A 24589-nucleotide genomic window follows, 5' to 3' on the forward strand; every position below is an offset into this window, starting at 1 on the left:
AGATAAAACATGGTGAAAATGTTGAAAAGAGGCTAATGCACTTTCACACAGTGCAAAAAACAATGTGACTCTGGGGCATTCAGTCTGCATCCTACAACAACAGAGAAGTCAGAGTTTTCTTACTTGGTACAGCAGGAACAACCAGGAGTATTATTTGCGTGCCCATATGAGCCCACTGAATATAGTGCAGAATAGGAAATATTCATTGTGTCCAAGTGCAATTACAACAGAATGGAGGGATACAAAGAAACTTTATAAAACCTCCTGAAAGCGCTTTCTGCTAAGGTTCCGTGAGTGTTCAGTTCTGGTTTGTACAGGAGTAGTGTTTTCTTTTAGGCTTCCCACAGAAAATAGAAAGTCAGAAATACAACATAATGCTCTTCATAAAATGTGCCTTAGTATAGGTCACAAATGAATTTATGCACAAAGCATTGGGCAAGAATTATCAGCACCAATTTAATTTAAATGAGGTCATTTTACATTGAAGAGGCTGTTCTTATCACAATCAGTAAGCAAGCAGATATTGTTGTTATGGTTTACAGGCCAAAATTAACCAATGCTTTTTCCTCTAGCAAAATTATTCAGTAATTGCTTCTTCAAGTTAATTCAGTTCTCCTGATCATTTTTCATTTTTCTAGACATTTTGTCTTGCTTCTGCTTTCTTGTGAAATAGCCTTTCATAAAGAGGATTGATTAGATCTACTTGTAGTTTTGAGCTATGATGTCATCTAAGGTAAAAGGGAATGAAGCCATTTGCCTTGCATACTTTTGCATTTTTTATTTCTGGTAATACATCCCTGAATATTTGGAAAAACATCTATGCAGAGAGGTTTGATAACTTCTCGGAGTATATAACAGCTGAAAATTACCAAATAGGTAACTAATCAGTAACCTCGGTTCTGTTTGCATTTTTACTCTAATGCATTAACTTTGGGTTATCCCAGGTTTGGTTTTAATGTTACTCATTATATTTGGCAAATATTTTCAGATAGTTGTATAGTTAGAATTTACTTCTGCTCTAGTGCATTTGCAGTCAGAGATTTCTAGGAAGGCTGTTTATGAGCATATGGAGACACATCAGGTATCTTACACATCATAGTCTGTATTTCATTTATTAGACATTCTTATTTCTTTGATACTGGATCTACGAAAAGCATTTGAATTTTCTTAAGAGTATCACAAATTCATAAAACTAATTTAGTTATAAATGTGTAAGAATTTGGAATGAAGGTTAATGGACCTAAAATTTTTCAATCTGTCATAAAGATAAATAGCATTGCAAATTGTCCACGGAGTAAGAACTTTTTTTTGAAGTCAGAATAAATGCAGATATGAGATTTAGAGTAGTGCGTTAAGTGCCATATGATATGGGTCTATTAGAAATACACAAACCACTGATGTACATAACATAGTTCCAGCTGGAGGGAGCCAGAGGAATGTAGTTTTCTGTAATTAAGGGAAGAAAAAAGTGCCCTTTCTTAGAGTGTAAAAATTGAAGAGATTTTTTTTTTCTTTTTTCTGGCTTTTTTGTCTGCCTTACATGAATAGAATAAGAAATACCTAAAATTCTGTATGTAAACTGGCAATTTACCTGTGAGATTTCTTTGTCCCTGTTGTGTTGGAAGCATGCTTTATGGCTTTCTTTTTCAGATGACAATTTGATGTTTAAACTACCCTTTTTTTGTAAATTGACAGCTATGGTAAAATTTAAGTTGCAAGATTGGAATGATGCCTGGTTTTGTTATCTACTTGATTTGTATTATGGCTTATATATGTCATAGCCTTTCTGGACACCAGATATCCACATCCTGATTATACTTCTGTTACTGCATTACATTACATTCCCTTGATGTAGCAATTTGATAAAGAGGAATTTGATTCTATGATTCTACAGTTCTGTGATTTGATTCTATGAGTACCGTCAGCAGGTTTTTCCAAATGGAAAACACTCTTAATAGCTTCTACAAGCTCAGATTGTGTTAGTGTTTAAAAATACGAAGCTTTTCATTCCACGTTTGACAACTCTTGACAGAATAAGAATTATTCATTTTTCCTAGATCAGCTGTATTGTGTTCCAGCTTTCATTGCTGTTACAGGGACTCCTCATAGGAACATTTTGCATCTGGCTTTAACATTATTATTTAATGCTGATAGAATACCCTCTATTTAAAACGTGAGCAGGTAGGTGAATTTCTACAGAAAAAGCTCTGGTTTAAGATGTGTGTTGTTTTACACTGTTCCCTAAGAGGCCTTACAAAGCAGAATGAAGATAAGTGGAGCCATTTTTATTTTCCAGTATGTAAGAAATACAGAGCATGTTCTCATACTGGTTATATGTCAGTAAGTAGATTAATCTTTAAATTTTTTTAAATAAGAAAAATGCTGGAAAAATGACAGTTCCTGCTGATTCTGTTAAACCACTTTTCTTTGCTTCCCTATTACTGTGAAATTCCCTCAGTGTTGTGCTTGTCCTTTTTTTGGATAAATGGATAGAGTCAGTGCTAAAATTTTACCTGAAATAATTGAGAAGTTCATAGCAGACATTAGCTACATAAATGTGGGGGTGACTTTGGAAGAATATATTTCTATCCTGTTCTCAAATTAACTTAGCATTTAGATCTTTATGACCAAAGTTTATATTGAGGCGAGATTTCTTGTCTTCTGGTTGAATGTTTTTAAAAAAAAGCTTTTTATCTCATAGATAATATTGCAAACCGATTCAAGACGTCATTGAAGCATATCATGCATCTGATATTGGAGAGTGTCTTTGCTTTATACACCCATAGGCGCTACTACGATTTGGTAGACTTGAATAGTTGCGTACAAAAATGTTTATATGTTTGAATAATTATTTTATATGTTGTTGAAAGATGGAATTCTTAAATAGTGAATATTCAGAAGGGAGATGATTGTGAAAGTTATGTTTCTCTTGGAGCTTATTGTGTATGTAGATTTTTTCAAATTTTGTTTCTGGAATATGAGCAAACGTATTCTCATGTATTTCCCATTTTTATCACTTCTTGAGTTTTAAACTTAAATTACAAGAGAGGGTGTCATCCTCTGCTTCTGTCCTATTGATTCAACCTGAAAATGACTGTTTGCATTTCACTGTCCTCTTGCTTCAGAGGAAGGTACATAAAATTGCACAGCTTAATTCATTCTGACCACAGGAGTTGTCATCTCTGGAATGATCCTGCTATAATTCCATGCAGGGGGAAGCATTTACTTTTACAAAAAAAATTGAACTATATGGGAAAAGGTCTTAAAAGCTTATTTTTGAATTTTCTTTTCTTTTTGAGAACTATTTAGAATTATGGAATACCTCTCTATCTGGTCAAGCAGAAGATCTTTAGAGCTCCCCAATGACAGGAATGATCAAATACCAACCGTAGACTCCGGGCTTATCTCATTCTCATTACTGGTCTAAATAAACTTCCCGTCCTCTTTCAGTGTGTAGTGAAGATACATAAGACACATTTTGCCAGCACAGAATATCTGTTAGTCTTCTATAATGTCATATATCTCACACAGCATTCATATAAAACATATATCCCTGCATGTTTATTGTCCAAGTGGGTTTGTAGTGCAACCTTTTGATCCTGTGACTTCATGGTTGCCCATACCTAAAAGATTATTTTTGTATTGTTAGAACATCTTTTTTAGCAGCTGGCAATTTGTAGCTGTGGGGGTATTTTTAGACAATTTTATATTATTACTGTTGTATTTGATCCTAGCTGGTTTTGATCCTGTATCCTTTTATAGGTATATGATGCATCTGACACACTTTATTTTCCTGGATCTGGCTATTGGTTAGAAAGTGCAGTAATCTATTGATCTTATTGTACTGAATTGTATTGATCTCAGTACTCTGTTGATTTTCTGTAGGTTTGGGAAGATGGTGGTAAGAGGTAATAAATAACTCCCATTTTCTCATTTTCTGTTACTGGTTACTGGACTAATCTGGCAGAAATTCATGAGCTGAAATGGGAACTTAATGTGATGCACAGCATGGTGACATAGTTAGCACTTAGGCACCAACTATGGCAGCCTGAGAGAGCCTGCTGTTAAGCAAAAGGAAAGGAGAAAACATTACTTTTAACCAAATAGCTGACTCTATTTTTTTTTTTTTTCAACTCTGAGCACAGCTGTGAATAAAAATAAAAGTATTCTTACTTCAAGAAGTACTTTCTAATTAAAATTGTGAAGAGACTGACGTGTGATTTCTTCTAATTTTAATTGATACAGAAAAGATCTTTTAGAAAAACTAGTAGTGTTTTACCTATGTTATGTTGTTTGACCTAGTTTGATCTAGTTTTCATTTTTGGAGGTATATTGATAATACAGCTTTACAATTTCTTAGGATGCTTTCTTAATCAAATTCTATTCTATTCTATTTGAGTTGTTTCTTTACACTAATTTAAAGTAGAAAACTTACCTTATTTCTGTGAAGAGCTTATAGTAATAGGTTCCTGCTTGGCACTTAATCTACGTCTTAAAAACAGTGTATTGAAGACAAATTGTTGTGAATTATTGAAAGCTAGTTTAACGGAAGAAATTTTGGTTATGACAAGGCAAGGACTATTGAGAGGGAAGGGGGAATGAGGACTTCAGATGAGATGAAGTTTATCGGGAAGATAAAGAGAATTCCTAAGTATCTTCTCTAGAACATCTTACTAATTCTAAACTTCCTTGCTTTTTGATGTTAGTTTTTTATTTGTGTAGCATGTCCCTAAGAATTTGCTGACCAGGATGTAGCTGTGTTTAAGGCTTTGTAAAATTGATTTATTGTAAATTTGTACTTTTCTATATATAATCAAATAGAAATTGTGATGGAGGTAGGTATGTAAGTTTGCTATGTAGTGATGAAGAGTTTATATACTCTGTGAATCTGTTAATAACTTTCACAAAGTATTCTTGTGGCCCTGTGAACATGTTATATATTCCCTTGTGCCTTTCACATGTCTTAGATTGCATGCTATATAACCTAGGGAATGTGTTGTATCAACCAGCAGTTTCTTTAACTTCTGTTCTCTTGGCACATTATTTGTAAATAGTATTTGAAGCTTCAAATCTTAACTTATCTATGAAATGTGTTAGTGTATCAAAGAAGTAAATATGAATACATGAAAGACAGACCAGAGTTTTCCTCCTTCCAAACTCTGTCCTTTCCATCCCTTTCTTTACACACTTATTTAGAAATTGGTTTCATGTACTTACTGGAAGGAACATCGTTTTATACTCCAGGAACAAATTCGTGCTGTGTTTACATCAAGCAGTTGCAGCTGAAGCTTGTTAGTGATTGCCTCCCCAATTAAAAAAAAATTCTTCACTGTGGTACATGAACTCCTATTGTTTGGAGATAAATAATCGGCTCATCCCCTCTTTAGGGAAGAACAAAGAACATAATAGTACATCTGGTTCATGTGTTAAGACAGCAAAGATTAATTAAGCAAGTACTGCACAACCTCTCTTGATAATACATATATCTAAAAACAGCCTGTATAAGTTTTTTAATCACTTTGCTTTAACCATTTAGTGTATGCAGAAAGTCTATTCTAGAATCACCAGCTATTCATGGAAGTAAGATAGGATGCAATACTGAGATAAAGCAAATTAGGACATTAGGATAAAATTCATTAGTTCTCTCTCAAATCTCTTGTTTTAAGATGATATGCCTAGAAAGATATGATTAAAGACTAGAAAGAACCTTTCAAGCCCTCAGGTAACATCATTAACACTCTTTATAAATTTCGTCTTTCTTAGAAGTAATTGGCTGTTTTTTCTCACCATTTGGAGTACGACCTGTTTGGGGGAAAGAAACATCTCTTTATTGAGCATTTGTGTAGAGCCTGGTTAATTGAAAGACAGTTTCAAAACTAGAACTAACTCGTGTGGTTAAATAGTTAAATAAATAGTTACAGTTACGAGTGCCGTGTTTCTTCACATCCCTGGTAACTACGACTAATGTAGAATTTAGCTGAAAGGCTACTAAAGGCCAATTTTACCTGCTGTACTTCTTGCTGTCATTGTCTTTCAGCCGAAATAGCTTTACTAGCTCCTTAGTTCACTTCAGTGAGTTGTAGGGACACAGATAGCCTGTCAAGATCTTCTTTTGACAATCCTTTGCTTATTAAATATCTTTTACTTCCCTGCACATACAGTAATGAATGCAGTTGCAACTTCAGTAGTAGCAAGAAAGATGGTTCAGAATCATTGGTCAAAGAGTTGACTATAGTGTTATATTCTCTTTATTGATGTGCTTCTTGGACTGGTTCTTACATGGTCTCTTGTCCTCCTGTCCCTGCCTAATGTGCTCTTACTTCTCCCTACCTATAGTTTGTTCTCCTGAGGTGTTTATACCCCACCTCTCACTTCAATACAAATGATTTTGTTGTATCACATGTGAAATAGATTTGTAGCACTGTATCTGTACCAGGGACACGTTCTGTTTTTTTATGAGGTTGAAAAGTCCTGAGACTGTGCACATGAACAGTGTTAGAGCATAAGGTAGCAAAATGGTACATTAAAGAATATGTTGAATCACTTTGGTGAATGCTTGTACTGTTTCTGCCCTGCCAGCTGCAGTCAGTTCTAGCTACTGACTTTGTACTTGACACCCCTCCTCCCCTAAAGACCCTCTGCTGCTGGCTGTGTTCATTTGATAGCAGATAGTGGGGCTTGCCACAGTATCTTGGACAAAAGAAGCAGCTGCATTGCAGTTAATTTAAAAGAGAGGATTTCAAAATATGAAGCTTGTTCACAAAAGAATGCCTCTTGGTAGATGAGGAATTGTTAGGAATTTACATAATCTCTCTTCTCCATCTATGGAAATGAAAACTGAAAGATATTTGGGGGGAGCAATGTGGAAAATTGATAGCACGGTGTGAGTAAATCTCGTTTATGGAAAGTTTATATTCTTAGTAAATGTTGCAAATGTTTTTCATTTAAAATATGAAGAACAACAAAACAATGTGAAACAAATCCTACTTAGACTTGGAAAAGCTGCTATAATGATGATGATAATTATAATGGCTGAAAATGGTGCTATATATCTTGAAGTTGCATAGGTGCTGTAAAAAGTTTCTGTCCTTACCCACTGTATGATTTAATTTCTCATGTTAGGTGGAGGAGGGTAGATGATAGAAGAAATAATGTGATAATGTGGTATGTGTCTGAACAATAGAAGTACATCTGAGCTAGTCAGTGTGCTTTTCTAGTTAATGCGGAGAAACAGACATGCACCCTGATGCAGACATGAGCATCTAAACCCACTCTGTTAATGAAAAGTTTTAAAATCTGTACTAGCTTTCAATGAGCCATGTCCTGATGCACTGACTCCTTCATCCTCTAGAAATGGAATCAAGACGGCCTCAGATGCAAACATTTGCATTATAGCTACGTAATGCTATTCTATCCCGAAGAACCAAGTGTTTCCTCAGTAACTATTCTGAGTTTTTTGTAAAACAAATGGAAAAGCCAACATCAAATATCCCTGTTTGTATGTCATATTCCTTGTCAAAATGCTTGCAGACTGGGGGTAGTGATTGATTTGTACACCTTCCCACCAATTCCTCCTGCAGATTAAGTTGGGCTCTCACTCTGCAGTGAGTACTTGGGAAGAGCATGCCCAGGGTTGCATTGCATGGCTGGAAAGCTGGTGTTGGCCTTCCTATCCCTTTTTTCTGGACTGCTTTTGCCTTATTCCTAAGGATGGGGTGCTGAAATTCTGTCTCTTTCTAATAGAAACTTATTTTGCAGAATTCTGTGATGATGACCTGTTATTTTACATCTTAGAACTTGCAATCTGAACCCTACAGCTTTGAACTGTATTTCAATTACAGCAACTATAGAATAGCTCAGTGTCTTGTGGAAAACACTCTGAAAGTGATGTTTTTCAATGTGAGAATATCGAATATGTCAAGAAAGGATCTTCTACCTTTGTTTTTTGAAATATGAAATAAAAGAGCTTAGGTACAACCTCTGCAAGTGCAAGCCATAGAACATTTACCAAAAGAATGAAAGGCCAGTAAGTTATTTGAATTTCAGGAAGTGTTTTAGAGATAAAATTTAAAAATATTACTGAGACTTAGTGTGGATTTTTGGGCACGGTTTAACTGAAACTAAAATTGAAATATTTGAAGACAGATCTAGTTTAGATGAGCAGATGCTGATCTGTAGGTGTGTTTCACTAACATGTGATGGTGCAACTTCAAGTTCATTCAGATGAACATTCATTACCCTGCTGTTATTGATGTAGAGAAAGGTGTTTTAAAAAAAACAAACATGAACAAAAACTCGAAACAAAACCAAACCCCCCAAAACCAGACAAAAATCTTAGTTTCAAAAATTCTGTACTTTCAAACTCTTTTCAGATTGTTGTCTTGTTTTCTAATTAGTAGTTATTTATGAATGAGATAAAATTTATATATGTTGCCATTTCTAACAGGACCAGGTTCTAGTGTCCGTAACAGTTCTCATAGAGAATTGAGAGGTATCTTTCTGTGTGTATGTTTTTACACACTTTTTTTCCTGCCTGCTCACCTGTCATAAATGTTTCTTGAAACAGAATGTACGTGAACTGTGGGAGCTTCATCATCCTATTGTGAACATACTAAAACATTCCACTATAAGAAATAGGATATACAGGCGGTACATCTATGTCTTCTGAAAAGTTCTGAATTCAGACTCTGGTTAGTAGTGAGTTTTAAAAAAAATAGGAGAGGTGGTAACTGGGATGTTTTTTGAAAGACATAGCTAGAGAATATGAAGATCCAGGTTGGTCTAGTTTAATAATTGAAGAATGCTGGATGTGTTGTTGACCATCTGTGACCTACATAAAATGAACAAGTGGGTGTTCCATGTTCTAGATATCTCGGCAAGAAATATGAAAGAGAACGTCAAAAGAGGAAATAATGAATCATATACATAAAAAACCCCTGGTGTAGTAGATACAGACAGTAAACAGATTGACTTAAGAGATTACCACACAGACATGAGAAGAAAACTGAAGATTGTTGTTATAAAATGATCTTTTCCAGCCTTTTTTATTTATTACTAGCATATGGCCTAGGAAGACTTTTTGCAACAGATATTTTCTAGTGTGGAATGGCCTCTAATGGATGTATGACACTGATGGTGTAGAGAAAAGCTTTTTAATAATTTGTGTGACTATAGTGCTTGTGAAAGATGCTAGACTGACAGTCTAGAAGACTGGCAGTCTGAAGTAATCTGTTCTGATTCACTGAACAGGTATAGCAGAGGAATCAACGGCACAAAATCTCTGTATTGCTTTTTAATTGTACCCTGAAAAATCTACCTTTCATTTTGAGCTGACTGATTCTTAGTTAATAGTGACAGAGAGTTGCTGTTCACCCTAGTACTAAGCTCTTACAAATCAGCTTTTGACATAGAGAAGCTTTCTGTTTAAATTAACAACTTCTGTCTAAGAACATGATGGGCTTCCAGTAGAAGTAGTGAAGGGGGAAGGATGGCTAACAGGCAACACGTGGTGACTGGAGGTACTGCACAGTAGGCTGGTCTGCTGCTTGTCCTTGTCCTTGTCCTGCCTTTTTGCTTCCCTCCTAGACAAATCATTGAGACCTTGCTGGTTTTAACCTTGTAGTATGCAATTTGTGGGACTAGCCTGTGGAATGCTCTTTGGCCAGTTGATTTAACATGTTTTCTGTGTAGTTATGACCAGAACCAGACCATCTCTGGATGACTGGGAGAAATGAAAAGGTACAGGTGGAGATGTAGCATGACAGTATCTCCTTAGCAGGAAAGAAATCAAGTTTTATCCATGATTGGATTAACACTCAAACCAGTATCTTCTTCTCATCTCCCATATCAAAAATAGCCCAAATTTTAATTCTGCTCAGTGTCTAGAATTCCCTAGAGTGAGCCAGTCTCCAGTCCAATTTGCCATCTCCATCTGGCTCAGGTGAAACTTTTGTAACTACATTGTGCGTGGGCACAGGAGGTAACTCAGTGTGTTGGAGTGATGAGGAAGAAAGGTAGCAAACAAGATAAGGAGTCATCAATATGACAGGAGATAAACATAGGTACCTTAGATACTAAATAAAGTATTTTTTAGATACTAAAAAGCAAATGCAAAGAAAAAAGGTTAATTATCTGTACTCCAAAAACCAAAGGTATTTCAGACTGATTGCCCAAAATAGATGGTGCCTAAAACCTGGAAAAAGACCCAAACATAAAAATAATGAGTAATATAAACAATTTATTAGGCACTTATATTCTATTTTTAATAAGCAGAAAGGCTGGCCTCTAATGCAAGTAATTTTATTTTTTGTTTGACATGAACAGAGAAGTGATTTGAGTCAGATGTTTTATGAAAACAAACGAGAAAAAAACAAACAAAAACCTACACACATCAGTGAAAAGTCAAGATAAAGTGGTAAATTCAAGCTGGCATGCATAAGTGGATATAACCTTAAATAAAGCTGTTCAGAGAAAGGAAAATAATTGCAAAGTGGTAACACTTTAACGAAGATGTAAGCATGAAGACTGGCAAAAATTAAAGGCTAGAAGGGAATGACTTGTGAAGAAAGATTAAAGGAAATGAACACATGTAATTATTACTTATAGCTATCTGTGTGCTTGGTGATGTTCAGATGAAGAGAGATGATCCCTACACTAATTTGGCTAAATAACTACCAGGGGATGATGAAAATGTCTGAAGGTATTTATAGGCTTCAAGGGCCAAGAAAGGATTCATTTAGAAGAGTTCAAAAAAGGTCTAAGTGGGAGTAATGAAATAAGATGAGGGGAATCTTAGCTTTGGATACTATAAAAAACCCTTCTTTTGGAGATGCTGAAGTGTGTGATAGTCTCCCCTGAAGTTTTAGTGCAATGCCCCACTGCTTGAGCTATTGCAGATGACAGTAGACAAAGGATTCAGATATAAACTTGAAAGAAGGAAGAAGAATTTTGCATTGGCAGGAGGAGAGTGAAGATGACTTAATAGATATTTTCCATCTTTAATTTCTGTGGTCTCACATGGTATAAATTAACAAAATAAGACTCATGGTATACTAGTGAAACATAATTTATGTAAATTTGCCTTAGAATAGGCATTAACCTTGATCCTTACTTCAATTCTGCATTAAGCCTTGCCTTTGATACAGTAATCTTAATTAAAACTGAATATTTCATGATTTAACTCCCTCTGCCTCATGAGCAGAACAATACTCTTATCTGTGTTACCTATAAAAGTGCAATCCATATAGAGTATCTATTGCATCAGATGATAGGTTTGCTTAAGGTCATTTTCATATGAATAAAAGTACTGACAAAGAGCAGTTGAATTTGTTTAAAAATTATTAACTCTTATTTTACAACCAAATGTTAAAAAGCTAGTTAAATAATTTTTCATGCATGTTGACTTAGGAAATGTTGACCGAATAAATACCATATTCTTTTGGGGAAAAAGAAAAACCAACAGCCTGCATGAATGAGGAAAAAAAGTAAGTATTGGCAGATGTGATGTGTGTCAAGTGTGTCATCATGTAACTGTCAATCACTGTCATCTTCATAATACTTTTAACTGGATTAGGTTAGGTAGTAAGAGAAAAGCTGTTCATTTTGATGTTAAATCCTAATATGTTCTAAAAGAGGCAGGAATTTGAAATGGGCATGAAAGTGTGCCTATGTTTTCTTTAATTTTTGGAGGCATTTTTGTTGTTGATGTTGAGGGTTTTGTTGTTTGTTTGTTTTATGTTTGTTTTGTCATGATGTTAGAACAAATGTCTGTTCTGGAGAAATACTGGATTGCCCTGCGCTGCAGACACATGACCACGTGCACACACACGCAAGACACATCCTTAATATAGGGGCACTTTGTAGTTGTGGTCACTGACACAGTACAGGCATCTTCAGGTTGCTCACTGCTTATAAATGGAGACATCAGTAGAGTGACATTTTCCATCTTGAAAAGATGTGCAGGTGTTGTCTTACTTTGTAATAATCTACCAGAAAAAGTTCAAGGAAAGAGGATGTAATATCAAGTGATGACACTTAATAAATAATATATATATAAATATATAACTTAGTCCTAAAACGTAGAAGGCAAGCAAACCTTTGAGTATCCATCTGTATTGAAAAAGGCCATCTTTTTCTGAAATTCTTTAGTTTTGTTTTTTTTTTCTTTTTAATTTAAGTTGTCAGACTAAATACTTTGGATAAAAAAGCAGCTGTGATAAATCTTGATATCTGGACTGCTTCTTTACTAAGTAGCTAACTTTAGTGATAATTTCATATATGTCACTGGAATCTTTGGTTGTGTCAGATATTTAGTGGATCCAATGTAAGTCATCAATCTTTTTCTTCCAAATATAAGTCTAACCACTTGGTTAAATAATATTTGCCAGTCACTTTCATCAGGATTTGAGATATTTTTCCCTCATTGTTCCAGCTTTTTCTTTGTTGGCTCTACATATCAAGTTGCAGCTGTGGTACATTGGATATCCATAGACATTACATATATACTGATATCTTTACTTCCCATTCAGAGCACAAGAAACATACCAGTGTGTATTTGTTGAGAATAATTGTCATATAAATGAAGCGATAGTGTATTTTTGGGCACAGCTGCCTTCTTATCAGTTCATTACCTTATTGGATTCAACACTTACGGAGAACGCAGGGAACAAATTTGTAAAGTTGAATATATTTATTTGTTGGAGGAAAAAAATAGAAAGTGAATAGTTGTTAATATCATATTACATTTCTAGTCCTCCCATTAGATCTTTATAGGAGAATGTAACAGCTGATCACACTGAAGAAAATGAAACTCTGGTTTTGTAGGACCATTTCCCTGCTTTTTGCCTGTGTCATCTGTGGCATTCTCAAGTGCAGCTTTCAGTAGCCACAAAGAACACACAAGTTGTGGGTGCTGTGTGGGTCCCTAGCACCAGAGGATGTCATGCAGCTGGTTCCAGGGAGCCCAGAGGGTTAAATGCAGTTAAGCTTTTCCCCAGCTTTCTGGGAACCTGGCAGTGGCTTTCTTTCAGTTGCTTTGTAATGGGAAGAACAATACCTGAATTCAGCCTTGGGTTGTGTTGGAGAGGGGGAAGGATTCAGGTTATAGTGTCAGAGGCTGCAGTTGCACTCGGGCAGTACCAGCAAGTGCTTCACCCTCTGGCTGAAAAAAGTGGAATGTTAACAAGGCAAGTCTCAGATAAGACCATATGTATGTAGGGTTTTGTTGTTATTTAATCCATTTCTCTCTGCTTGTGGTTTTCTTTTTAGCTAAATTAATCATGCTGTTTTGAATAGGCTGCATTCTGCCACTGGGAACTGTAACTCAGGCTCTGGCTGGTGATGAGCCAGCCTAAAAGCAGGGAGACACAGTTTTTTGTGGTTTGCACTCAGGCAGAAGTTAAAGAGTCTTGTCACTTGGAAGAAAATAAGCATTTAGAAACTGAAACTTGAATCCTGAGCCTAGATAATGACGATGAAAAATAATCTCCAAAAATTCTTACAGTGAGGTATCATTTTATTAGTCAACTGAATGGAAATTATGTTTCTGGATTAATGGTTAACAGTTTATTTGTGAAGGAAGTGGTCCTGAATATGTTTATAGCTATTGACTGTATTTCATCCGTGATTTCTTCAATGAGCTACTGTTACTAAAAACCACCAAGATGGTTTGGTCAGAGGAGGCTGCATGGGAATCTCATGATTGTTTCAATTTTCTGATTTCTTTTAAAGAAGGATTTGGGTTATATCTTGAAAAACAAGACAAACACAAAACAAAAAAAATATCCCACCAAGAAACCAACTTGTCATAAAGGATAAACATATTGGTGCTTGGTTACTGAATTATACATTTGTCCACATCCAAACATTGTTTTGGCTGGAGCAGGTAAGTGCAGCAGGAGTTGTTGAGGAGACCTCTGTTGAGGCTGCCCCACCCAGGTGCTCAATATGTTTGAATGTGATGATCTTTAGGACCTAACCAAGACCCAGGCACACAGGGTGTGGAGCATCTTAGGCTGAGAAGTGGGAAGCAGGAGGAGCAGGAGGCATGTAGGGGATAAGGAGATGTAACGAGCCACAGGAAGGAGTTGCTGCTCTATTCCAAGGCAATAGGCACAAACTGAAACGCAGGAGGAATGGCAGGAAATACTTTCTTACTGTGAGGGTGATGTCAGTGCTGGCACAGGTTGCCCAGAATGGTGGTGAAATCTCCATCCTCAGAGATACTCAAAAGCTATCTGGACATGGTTCTGGGCAGCCTGGTCAAGATGGCCCTGCTTGAGAAAGAGGTTGGACTAGATGACCTCCAGAGATTCCTGCCACCTCAACCATTCTGTGATTCTGAGTTGTGAGGGAGATGGAAAAACTGAGGTTGTAAGGGACATGAACAGAGGTGTTTGAGATTTTTGCATTGGGACAGGCTTATGAATAGAAATCTTTCTCACAAAAAAATTTCATATTTTAGTCTATTAAAGATTTTATCACATATGTTTAATTAAGCTCACATTCTTAAAACTTTTGTACACAAAACTACTGAACTTTTGTACGCCAAAATTTAAGCTTTTTAATAAAGCAAGATTCAAGGAAAGCTCTGAGGAGAGTTTCTGGCCAGATAGACTGCTAAGTCAGATACTGTTCCAATTTATAATGTGTAGGAGCTTGGGTGGGTCGGACGGTCGGGACGGACGGAGACGAGAGATCTCTGAAGTCAGATCTTGGAACATGCGGTTTATTGCAAAGGGCGTGGGTACAGGGGCACTGCTTAGAGCTGCCAGCTGCAGCTCGGAGCAGGCCCAAGAGAGCAAGAGTGTAAAAGTAAGAGCAAGTAGGTAAGAGTAGAGTAAGAGTGAGTGAAGAGGAGGTAAGTAAGAGAGTAAGGGGGTAAGGGAGTAAGTAGAGTGGTCGAGAAGTCCTCGTTACAATACAATAAATCATCTTTTGTACTGAATATTCTAATTTTCACTAACCAATCTAATACAAGATACAAATCCTATAGCATTTACATACAGCCTATAAGAATTGTTATATTACCATAGAGTGTTACATCTTAACTCCTAAAAACTACTCTTTGGACCCCTTCTGCTGAGCTAGTAGGGTCTGCTCTGACCCTTGGACCTGCCTGCAAGCAGAGGGTATTGTTCAATCAAGAGGGGATTACCTTCAGTCGGCCATACCATTGTTTTCCAGTTGTTCAGTAACTAAGACTTGGTAAGTCAAAGGTGGCTTTCATTTCGATGTCGCTTATAGTTTTCGTATTCCCAAAATCTTTTGTCAGGCAATCATATTTATAAGGCTTTCCTGTTTCATCTTCCCCAACAATAATGTATATTTTTTTGTAACATGCTGTTGCTTTTATGAATTTGTTGTCCAGTTACAAGGCCTTCAGAACACACCATTACAGAAAAATGCTTTAGCAATGTTTCTGCTTCTGATGGCTTTAGTTTTTTATGAAGTACTAACTTTATCATGCAGTTCAGGCAAAAAGTGTGATTTGAGGATCCAGTACCGCAATGGTCATTATTAATTTGAAATACAACAAGCTTTAAATAAAACTTCTCATTTAGCATGTGGCCTAGGCTTTCCTGTGAGCAGCTAGCTAACCAATTCATATACAGATAGAATATGCAGCAGCATGACGGCTTGTATTAGGTGAATTTATCCTAATTGTTTAGTGTCTTGTTAAATACTTTATATGTCCAGCTAATTCCCAAATGGTCACTTACTTTTTCTTCTTGAACAAAAACAAACAAAAAATGTCTCCACTGCATCTGTATGATTTATACTTGAACTGGAAAAAAAAAGGTTTCCATACAAAAACTACTGGCAAATACAAAATCTACATTATCATAAAAGGAAACATTATTTATATCACTTCTACAGTTGCAAGAGTCTTGGGATGTAACTGTTCAACTGCTGTATGGGAAACATGCCTCTCTAGTGGTATTTGGTTTAGGAACTGAAATGGTACTGATTGTTGATGGCTTTAGGGGAAGGGAGAAGGCACCTAAGAGTAGCTTTTTTTATACGGAATTGTAAGTTTTACTAGTTCAGCTACTGGAATTATATTTTTATTTTCTGTAAGAGCTTCATAGGGAGGTATTAAATATACTCGGTACTATAAGTGTGTGTGTATTTATGAGGGACATACCATTACAGCCTATGTTCCAGAAAGAGTTCTCTACGAGGATATGTTACCTTTGGATGATTTGGAGAGTTCCAGTTCCATGAAGAAGACAACTTAGTGATTTAAGATTTTGCACAGCCTGTATTGTGTGTGTGCATTAATGTGTATACGCATAAATTTTTTCTAGTACCTGAAGATATCTTCTAATAGATAGTCAAAATTAGCTGCATTCCTTGTTGCTGAAGTTGGTTGAGTGTAGTTTTTTTTCTATTCTTAAACTCTCTAACTTGTTTAGGACTGTAAATAAAAAAAAAGTGAGGAAGGTGGTGACAAATAAGATTGTCTTTCTAAAGAGCACTTCTAAGTCACTTCTTTAAAGTGATCTTTTAAAAACATGAATTTTATGCATCCCAAATGCATCTTCCAACTGTGAACACTAGATTAAATTCGTTCTTTAACGAATTTCATATGAGAGAGGCAGATGCACTGCAAATGAAGTAAAAAGATCAAAACTGGAGGTAAAATAAGAATAATTTATCCAACTAATGTATATATGTGATTAGTTTTATCTCATAGGCTGCAGGATAATACTGTTATTTTTTGTAAAATAAGAGTTTTGTGGAAATCCTTGCCTACTTTCCTAAGAATGTGATTTTCTTGACAGAATCACATAAATGTTTTTTGATATTTCTAAGTATCTACATGGTATTTTATTTCTGAGAAAACTGAGTTTTGTATAATACATATTCACTCCTTGAAAAACCTCCCCCACTGCTTCTAAAATGTCAAAGCTGAGCACAGGGATTTAGCCATAGAAGTTCTATTGAGATTAATTGGATTTGTATGGCTAAATCCATGCAGTTCTTCTGAAAATATTGCTGTCCCTTGTATATGAAATATAACTATATGTTTACAAGTACAGTATCACAGGAAATATTTGGACAGAACAGTAAAATCAGGTTTAATTTATGTATGGAGATGAATAACTTTTGGTTTTTCTATGAACTAAGGGTTCCTGTTTAAGTATACTGAGTGAATACTAAGCATGTGCTGTGCTTGCCTTAGGGCTTCATTTTTTTTAAATGCGTGAAGCATTTACATAGGAGTCTTCTGTACTTCACTCAGGAGGGGGAAGAGCATTTCTGATTCATTAATCCCTTTTTCTTTTCCTAAGTAACTGGGTCCTTCACATCATGCACTCAAGAGATGTAAAATATACAAAGAAGTGGGAGGGACAGGCAAAATGATGCCTGGCTTGCTATAATGTATAAATTCAAAATCTATTTTTCTTTGCAAGAAGAAAAATAGCGAGGGGAAAAATGGGCAGCATTAAATTTACTGCATGTGCTTGCATGATATGCAGGTTTGGGATAATTATTTTCTCTCTTGTTCAATAAAGTGAGTTGTTACCATGGTAACATTTATATTGCACAATTTCTCTGTTACAAAATAAATGAGAACAGTTTTAGAGTCAGAAAAGTCTTTGTATGGAACCTTTTTCTTTTCTCTGTTTTTAAGTGCAGAATTGTGTCTTAAAATTTTCTTGAGATGACAAAGTTTTGATGCACTTTCCAGATAAAATTAGTCAGCTTTTAACAACACATAGTGCTTCTGCAGGACAAGATGTGCAAGATCTGGTTGTAAAATTGAACGCAGCCGTTAGGTGGGTGCAGACTGCCTGGCAGCTCAGAGGAATGGTCTGTGTGTCCTGAGCCAATAACCAGCTCCTGACAGTAACACCTTGCCTGTGTTACTGTGTCACCTTGGACAAGATGTGTTGAGAACTTCTTAAAAAGCAGGTCTGAGTCTTCGGTGGCAGAGGGACAGGCGCCCAGAGTGTGTGTTTAGAACCAGAGCATACCCTACACAATATTTTGGTCTCTGCTGCTTGAGCTTCTCTTACTGAGGAGTAGCAGACTTACAGCAACACTTTCTGACCAGCTGGTTCTTTGATAGGTGTTCTTTTTAACATTTATTGACTGCAATGCAGGTTCTGCAATGGACATTTTAAAATATCCTTGAGCAATACTTTTGTTTCTGCTTACTGAAGAGGTTCCAGAAAATAACCATGGGAGCTACGTGCCCGTTATGTAAAGCTTGTGTGAAAGGCTTCCAAGAGGTGGGAAAATGTTCAGATATAACAGTTGATTGGAATGACAGGTAGCTTTTCATCAGGCCCTAATAGTGTCTTTGCCAGTCATAACTGCTTCTCTTTGTTCAGTTTTGTTTTTCTCCTGCGTTTTCTCACTACAGTAGGCATTTTAGTATGAGGTGACTTTTTAATCTGTTGAGATCAAAAGACTTCATTGCTTGCTTGATTCTGTCCTGTTTTTTCACACCTTTCTATTGATCTCTTGTATGGGTTTTTCAGTTTGGTGATCAGTATAGTACTTTTGGGGGATTAACCTATTTTAAAGTGATTTAATTTTAATGTTCAAAACTTCCAGATTTATAATTACTGAATATTACTGAGAAATCTTGACACAATGATTATTCACAAAATAGAGTGGCTATCACAACTATCAGCTGCAAAAAGAAATAAGTTTGTTAGTCATGGAAGCATGAGAAATTGTTCCTTGACTACACTATGTTCCACTGAAACTAAAATAGGATGCCTTGTGGAGGTTCTTTAATGCTTTTTGAATCATGGAATCATTAAGCTTGGAAAAGACCTCCAAGCTCATCAAGTCCAAGCTTTGACTGAACACCACCATGACAACTAAATTATAGCACTAAGTGTCTTGTCCAGTGATTTCTTGAGCACTTCCAGGGATGGTGACTCAAACACCTCCCTGGGCAGCCTGATGCCTGACCACCTTTTCAGTGAAGACGTTCTTCTTGATGTCCAACCTCAACCTTCCCTGGTGCAACATAAGGCCATTTCCCCTTGTCCTCTCACTGTTTGCCTGGGACAAGAGGCCCGTCCCCACCTGGCTTCAAACTCCTTTCAGGCAGCTGTAGAGGGTGATAAGGTCCCCGCTGAGACTCAGGAGCCGGGAACGTGGCTGCACTCTCCTGCGTGTCCTGCCTACAGGAAATGATGCATAAACTGCCCCTCCACATCCTTCTGCTGTGCCCCATCCTGTCTGTCCTGCTTGCCCACCCTTTTCACTGTGCTCCTGGTCACTCGTGCTCCCTAGAGCTCTTCCAGTCTCCCTCAGGTGCTCTGGCATCACCCTCCCCATGTCAGCCTCCCTCACAAGAGCTGCCAGGTCCTGCTGGATCTTTCTGCTCTCTGTTGGGTTTCACTGACTCTGGGAAGCCCCTGCTGAGCTCCTTGGAGTGTTTTGCCCCAGAAGTTACTGTAACCACCACTGCTGTCACCACATGCCTTCTCGACTCCACTCCTGAAAGACATGGAAAATGCCTTGTGCAGCACATTTTGACTCTGCCCCATAAATGATTTGCAATGATGTAGGAGCTGTATAGTCGATGTTTGCTAACTAGACAAATTTTAAGACAATGTATATATAGCAAGATGTTTTTAGGACTCTGTGGAGTGGTTGTGACTTTGAATGTTTCTGTCCATCTAAATAGCAGAATTATCCTTGAATGCTATGAAGGCAGGAGAGATACTGACTACATACTGTTAGTAAGAAATGCTTCCCTTTAGCAGGTATTCGCTTCCCACATATCCTTTGTCTAATCCATTGACCAGCCTTGTTGATGGGTGTGGCAGCATACTGGTTCACTAGTTCATTGGTTGCTGTAGTTAGCTGTAAGGTTTTTACCCAACTTAATGTGCTTGCCAAATAAGAGTGTGAGAAACTATTTTCCAGGTTAGAAAAGCTAAGTGCTACATGGCATAACTAGCAGAATTTCACAGTTGCCTTAAAGGGTGATGGAAACTGCATAAAAAACAAGTGTTGTGTTAGAAGAACACAGTTTTTTGATTTACAGTTAATTGCTGACAGATGATGTGTCATGCTGACAGATGATATTTCATGCTTTTTATCTGATAAAACCAAGTATAACTGAATAAGAGATGAAAAACTGGTAGTTATGACCGCTTTGTAGGATATCTATGCAAGGGATATAAGGATATTTATAGATATCTTTTGAAGTTGCATCTAACATATTTAATGGGTCATTGAACCTAGATTTTTAATATTTTATGACTTTTCAATTCATGGTTGGCTGAAAACTTTGCTTTCTCTAGAAATGGATGTTATAAATTTATAGCTTCTATTGTAGCATATCTAAACTTATACATTTCTTTAATGAAAACAACACTTCTCACTGTAGATTACAACCATCACCTTGTGCTGTTGCAGTGGGGCTTGTTTTATTTGTTATCAAGCATCTAGAGGAATTCCTGAGTGACAGTCTTCATCTTGATCTTTCCCTTCCTTCTGGTGGGAACCAAATGCTGTAGATTTACTGATGAAGAATATAATATTCTCCATGAGGCTGTTTGCTTTCCTGGCAAGCTCAGAGAGGGAAGATTCCAGATGTTCCCATTTCCTACAACTTTGCAGAGTCCTCTGTTCCCTTGTGCTGCGTGGTGACAGTCGGCCAACCTGGAACTTGCATTCAGCCTTGGTGTTTTGTCTGCTCTTCTTAAGGGTACCTGTAAACAAAGGTGCAGGAATGTGTTGAACTTAAATGTCCTGATTTTGTTAGCTAAGTGTTCCAAACAGAAGTGTAACAGTTTGTCGCAGTTGCTGTTGTACAAGAACTTTGTAGCTGTTGGTTTATCCAGGATCCAACATGACTTACCAAATCAAATTCTAATTGCTGTCTTAGATGAAAGTAAATCAGGTGTTTGAGGATTTTTTTCTTTTCCTCTGTTTGATGGCATAAAACCTAGTATTACTCACTGCCATATATTGCTGAGAGCTAGGCAGTTTTGTTGCTTCTAATCTCTTGGTGTGCAGCCTTATAATAAATTTCTCTTCCAATGTGTTGATGAGTGCAGTAACTACACAAATCAGCAATGTTTTTTAGCTCCAGTTTGACATTACAAGAAGAGCATGAAATGTCGTGTTTCAACAGGTCAGATCCCCATGTATGAACAATTTTATACCTAATTACCAAAGTTGCTGAAGTTAAGAACACTAGGACCCAGTATGTTGGGAAATTTTTCTTGCTTACAATTTTATTACATACTTCCCTAAGCATCCTTTGCTGGTCTTTTCAAGAGACAAGAGATTGAGCCAGGGAGGATCTTTATTTTGTACCCATATGATATGCTTACACACTTAAGTGATTGATACAAGTTGTTTCTATTTTGGTTTTGTTACTATTTATTCCTATTATAGAACCTCTGCGTCCTGTGAGTAGTTGAGAAGCAGCATGCTGCTGTGGAGGGTCTCTAAAAATCTGTTTTAACAGTCTCAAGATTTAAAATCAATGCATTTTTAAATTGTTATTTTTCAGAGCAGACTCCCATTTGGGACTACAGTGTATTTTACTATTTTTCTATTCTTGTGGTTGAAATGCCTGAGTTCTGTATTCCAGAAGTATTTGGGTCAAATATTCCTGGAGTGGTTATTTTAATTAAAGAATTCTTAGTGTCTTGTTTCTTTATACAATATTTGGATCAATACTCTTTAAACACTTAATTATCATAATCATCCAAAAATATACTGTAGTTAAGACACGTTGAATATCTTTTTTTTTCTTGGAGAAAGCAAGGTAGTTTAGACTTAGGAGACAACATCTGATTCTGAGCAATCTCTTTTAATTTCATTATTTCTGCTCTTGCCAAATACAAAATTTTTATCCTCAGGACAGGTTTGAAATCCTAATTGCTTGAATTATTTTTTCATGCAAAACTGTGTTTACAAACAGAAATTCTTCATATAGCAGTAGAAGGCTGGTAACTGTGTACACAGTTCTATAATTTACTGAAATAGCATTAAAAATTTAGGGGCCTTCTGTAAATACATCAAGTCCTATCAGTATCACAGGTACGGGGTAGTATTTCTAACATTACCGTTCTTCTGTTCTTAATAGAACTTGACTTACAATATCTAGAAATGTTGCCGTTTGTGGGACAGATGTAATAAATGAAGGGCGGGGGGAAAAGGCAAAATTTTCTACATTTGGGGAATTAAAGTTATATGCTTGGTCAGTTGCATGCAGGTTTGCTTCTGGAAAACAGGCTTTGTGTTGCTTTCCTTATCTTGTAAAAAAGTCTGCTTGGAACCTGAGACTTCTGTTGCAAAAGTGAATGAAGGTATGGCAGAAGGATACTTCTATTGGCTATTGCCTGTGCCTTGAAAAATAGCCAGCCTTTTTCTGGTGTCCACTTTATGAAGCTATCTGACTTAAGTAATCAAATTAACTGTAAACATCGTTCCCCAAGTGTTCCTTTGACCATCTGTTACCATCTTCGATTTCTCAGATTTTGGAAGTAAGAGCTAGAAAAGGGAGTACTTTTGAATTAGCTGTCTGTAATTTGTATCTGTAGTCCTTCTACTTAGGAGTTATGTGTTTCCAGGTTGTTATGGAGTAAATTAGTTGTACACATCTCCAACAGATTGCAAATGCATTCAGATCTTGGGTTTGAGTATCGTAAGTAACTCCTGTCATCACTTCCAGGGGTCTTAACAAAATTCTGAAAATATTTCCAAATAATCCTCAGGTACAGAAAATAATTTGATCCTTTCAGAAAATACCACATTAAGCAAATTTTTAGCATGCCTTTCATGCTGTTATGAAGTACTTTAATTGATCCTCAAAGTGAGGGAACTGACTCAGAAATACTGATTTATCCATGCATCACTCTGTAGAGTTTTTATACTTCTTTTTAAAGCTGATGAGCAGAGCGAGGCAAAGAGTGTTGTGGAACTGCCTTTTATTTTCCTTCTTATTAGGCAAATTGATTAACTCTTAAGTAAATGTGCTGAGAGGAAAAAAAAAAAAGGGCTTTTTCTTAATTTCTATATTGAGTAAAAATAATGAAGAGAAAGCAAATTCATTAACACTTTGAAAGATTTCTTTAATAATAGTTCTCAAATGAATAAATTATTGAACTGCTTTTAAAAAGTGATGTTACTGTAACAATGAGTGGGCAAGGCTAATCTGTGCAAATGCTTTTGAGATACTGTGAAGCTTTTCAGAAGATGGCGGGGGAAGCTGGATTTTCATCATGAGGGGTTTTCTGTTTTTAAAAAGACTGCAAAGTATGGGGAGAATACAGTAATTAGTAGTGAGAGAGCCCTTGCAGAGGCCCAAGAGAAGATTAAAAGGGGAAACTGTGGTAGGATGTAGAAGATGCAGATGATATACTTTATCTCTGATGAATGTATCATAACAGACACATTAAGTCAGACCAAAAGTGGGCTTACCCACTGTTTTACTTCTTAGACAGTAAATGTCTGACTACTTCTAAGTAATATCGAATGAGTAGGAAAAATTTAAGACCAGAAAGCAGCGGATAAGCATAGTCTGTATACATTACAGCTTCTTATTACCTGTGGCTTAAATGCTTGCCACGGAGATGATGTTCTTTGCATTCAGCATCCCATGGTTGTATTTGCTTCCATGAATGTACCCAGTACATTCCCAGTCTAAACTCCACAAAACTCTCTACCACTGCACTGAATTTTCAGAGGCAAAGCGTGTTACAGATTAACTACAACTTGGATGAAGAATAGTTCCTTCTGGGTTTCTTGTTTGCTTTATATTTGGTTTCCTGAGATGATTCCTGGATCTTGATTCAGTGTCCTCATTTTAGAAAAACTGTGGTAGGTTTTGGTGGTTTTTAATAGCGCTTTTGGGAAGAGAAGATGTGAGGAGTAGAGGTAATGAGAAAGTACAGAGGAGATTTGAAAGGAAGCTGCACTGATGAGTCAAGATTTGCAGCTAATCAGAGTCACTAAACAAACCCTAGAAGACAGACTGCTAATTGAAGAGAAAGTATACTAAAATATGAATAGAACAAGGGTAGGAAGTATCTTCTTGAAGTAGGAAAATACATTTGCTTCTCTTGAGATTGAAGAGAAAAGCCACGAGGGAAGCCAATTACAGGAGAATAGTCTAGAGATAAGGCAGCTTCTACTATGCAGAAAGGTGTTCTGTGGTTTGAAAGACAGGAGAGGGGGGTGGAGTGTTGCAGAAAGAGGAGGGGAAAAGGGAAAAAGCAAAATATGCACATTTATCCCTTGAGTAAGTGTGTGAAATTGGCAGTTTCTTCACGTCATTTTGTGTAAATGGGTCACAAAAGGTAAGACCAAGTAGAATAAGGCAGAGGTGGTGAACAGTGATTATACAATGGAGAAAATATTGTGTGGGAATGGTTCTAACGACCTGTAGAGTAAAAACCAGAATTTTCTGATAAAATTCAATGTTACATGCCTTGGGCTTAGTAAACTTTTCTGTTCTGAAGAGATACAAGAAAAATCTTTGAGGTGGTGGGTAGGATACAAACTGAATGGGTTTAACAGCAAGAAATTCAAGGTCATGTACTTGAGAGTAAATAAGCATTTCTTCTGGATTGTCTTTTAGAGACTAAAGGAAGTT

The 24589-nt window shown here is 36.6% G+C and overlaps 1 protein-coding gene across 5 annotated transcripts in view; it reads left to right on the forward strand.

Annotated features, from left to right (window-relative positions):
• ORC5 (origin recognition complex subunit 5) overlaps window positions 1–24589 on the forward strand; it is a 68774-nt gene that overhangs the window by 29982 nt on the left and 14203 nt on the right. The window contains exon 14 of one of the 5 annotated variants that reach the window (XR_004239711.1): window positions 11407–11483. The exons of 3 other annotated variants lie outside the window; for them this stretch is intronic. Coding sequence is in view for 1 of the 2 variants with exons in the window: in XM_032106719.1 (XP_031962610.1) it covers window positions 2702–2734 (33 nt within the window). In the remaining variant the exon portion in view is untranslated. One more of the 5 variants, XM_032106719.1, reaches the window with a different exon arrangement.

The sequence above is a fragment of the Corvus moneduloides genome, chromosome 4 (genome assembly GCF_009650955.1).
Source record: "Corvus moneduloides isolate bCorMon1 chromosome 4, bCorMon1.pri, whole genome shotgun sequence".
Lineage (NCBI taxonomy): Eukaryota > Metazoa > Chordata > Aves > Passeriformes > Corvidae > Corvus > Corvus moneduloides.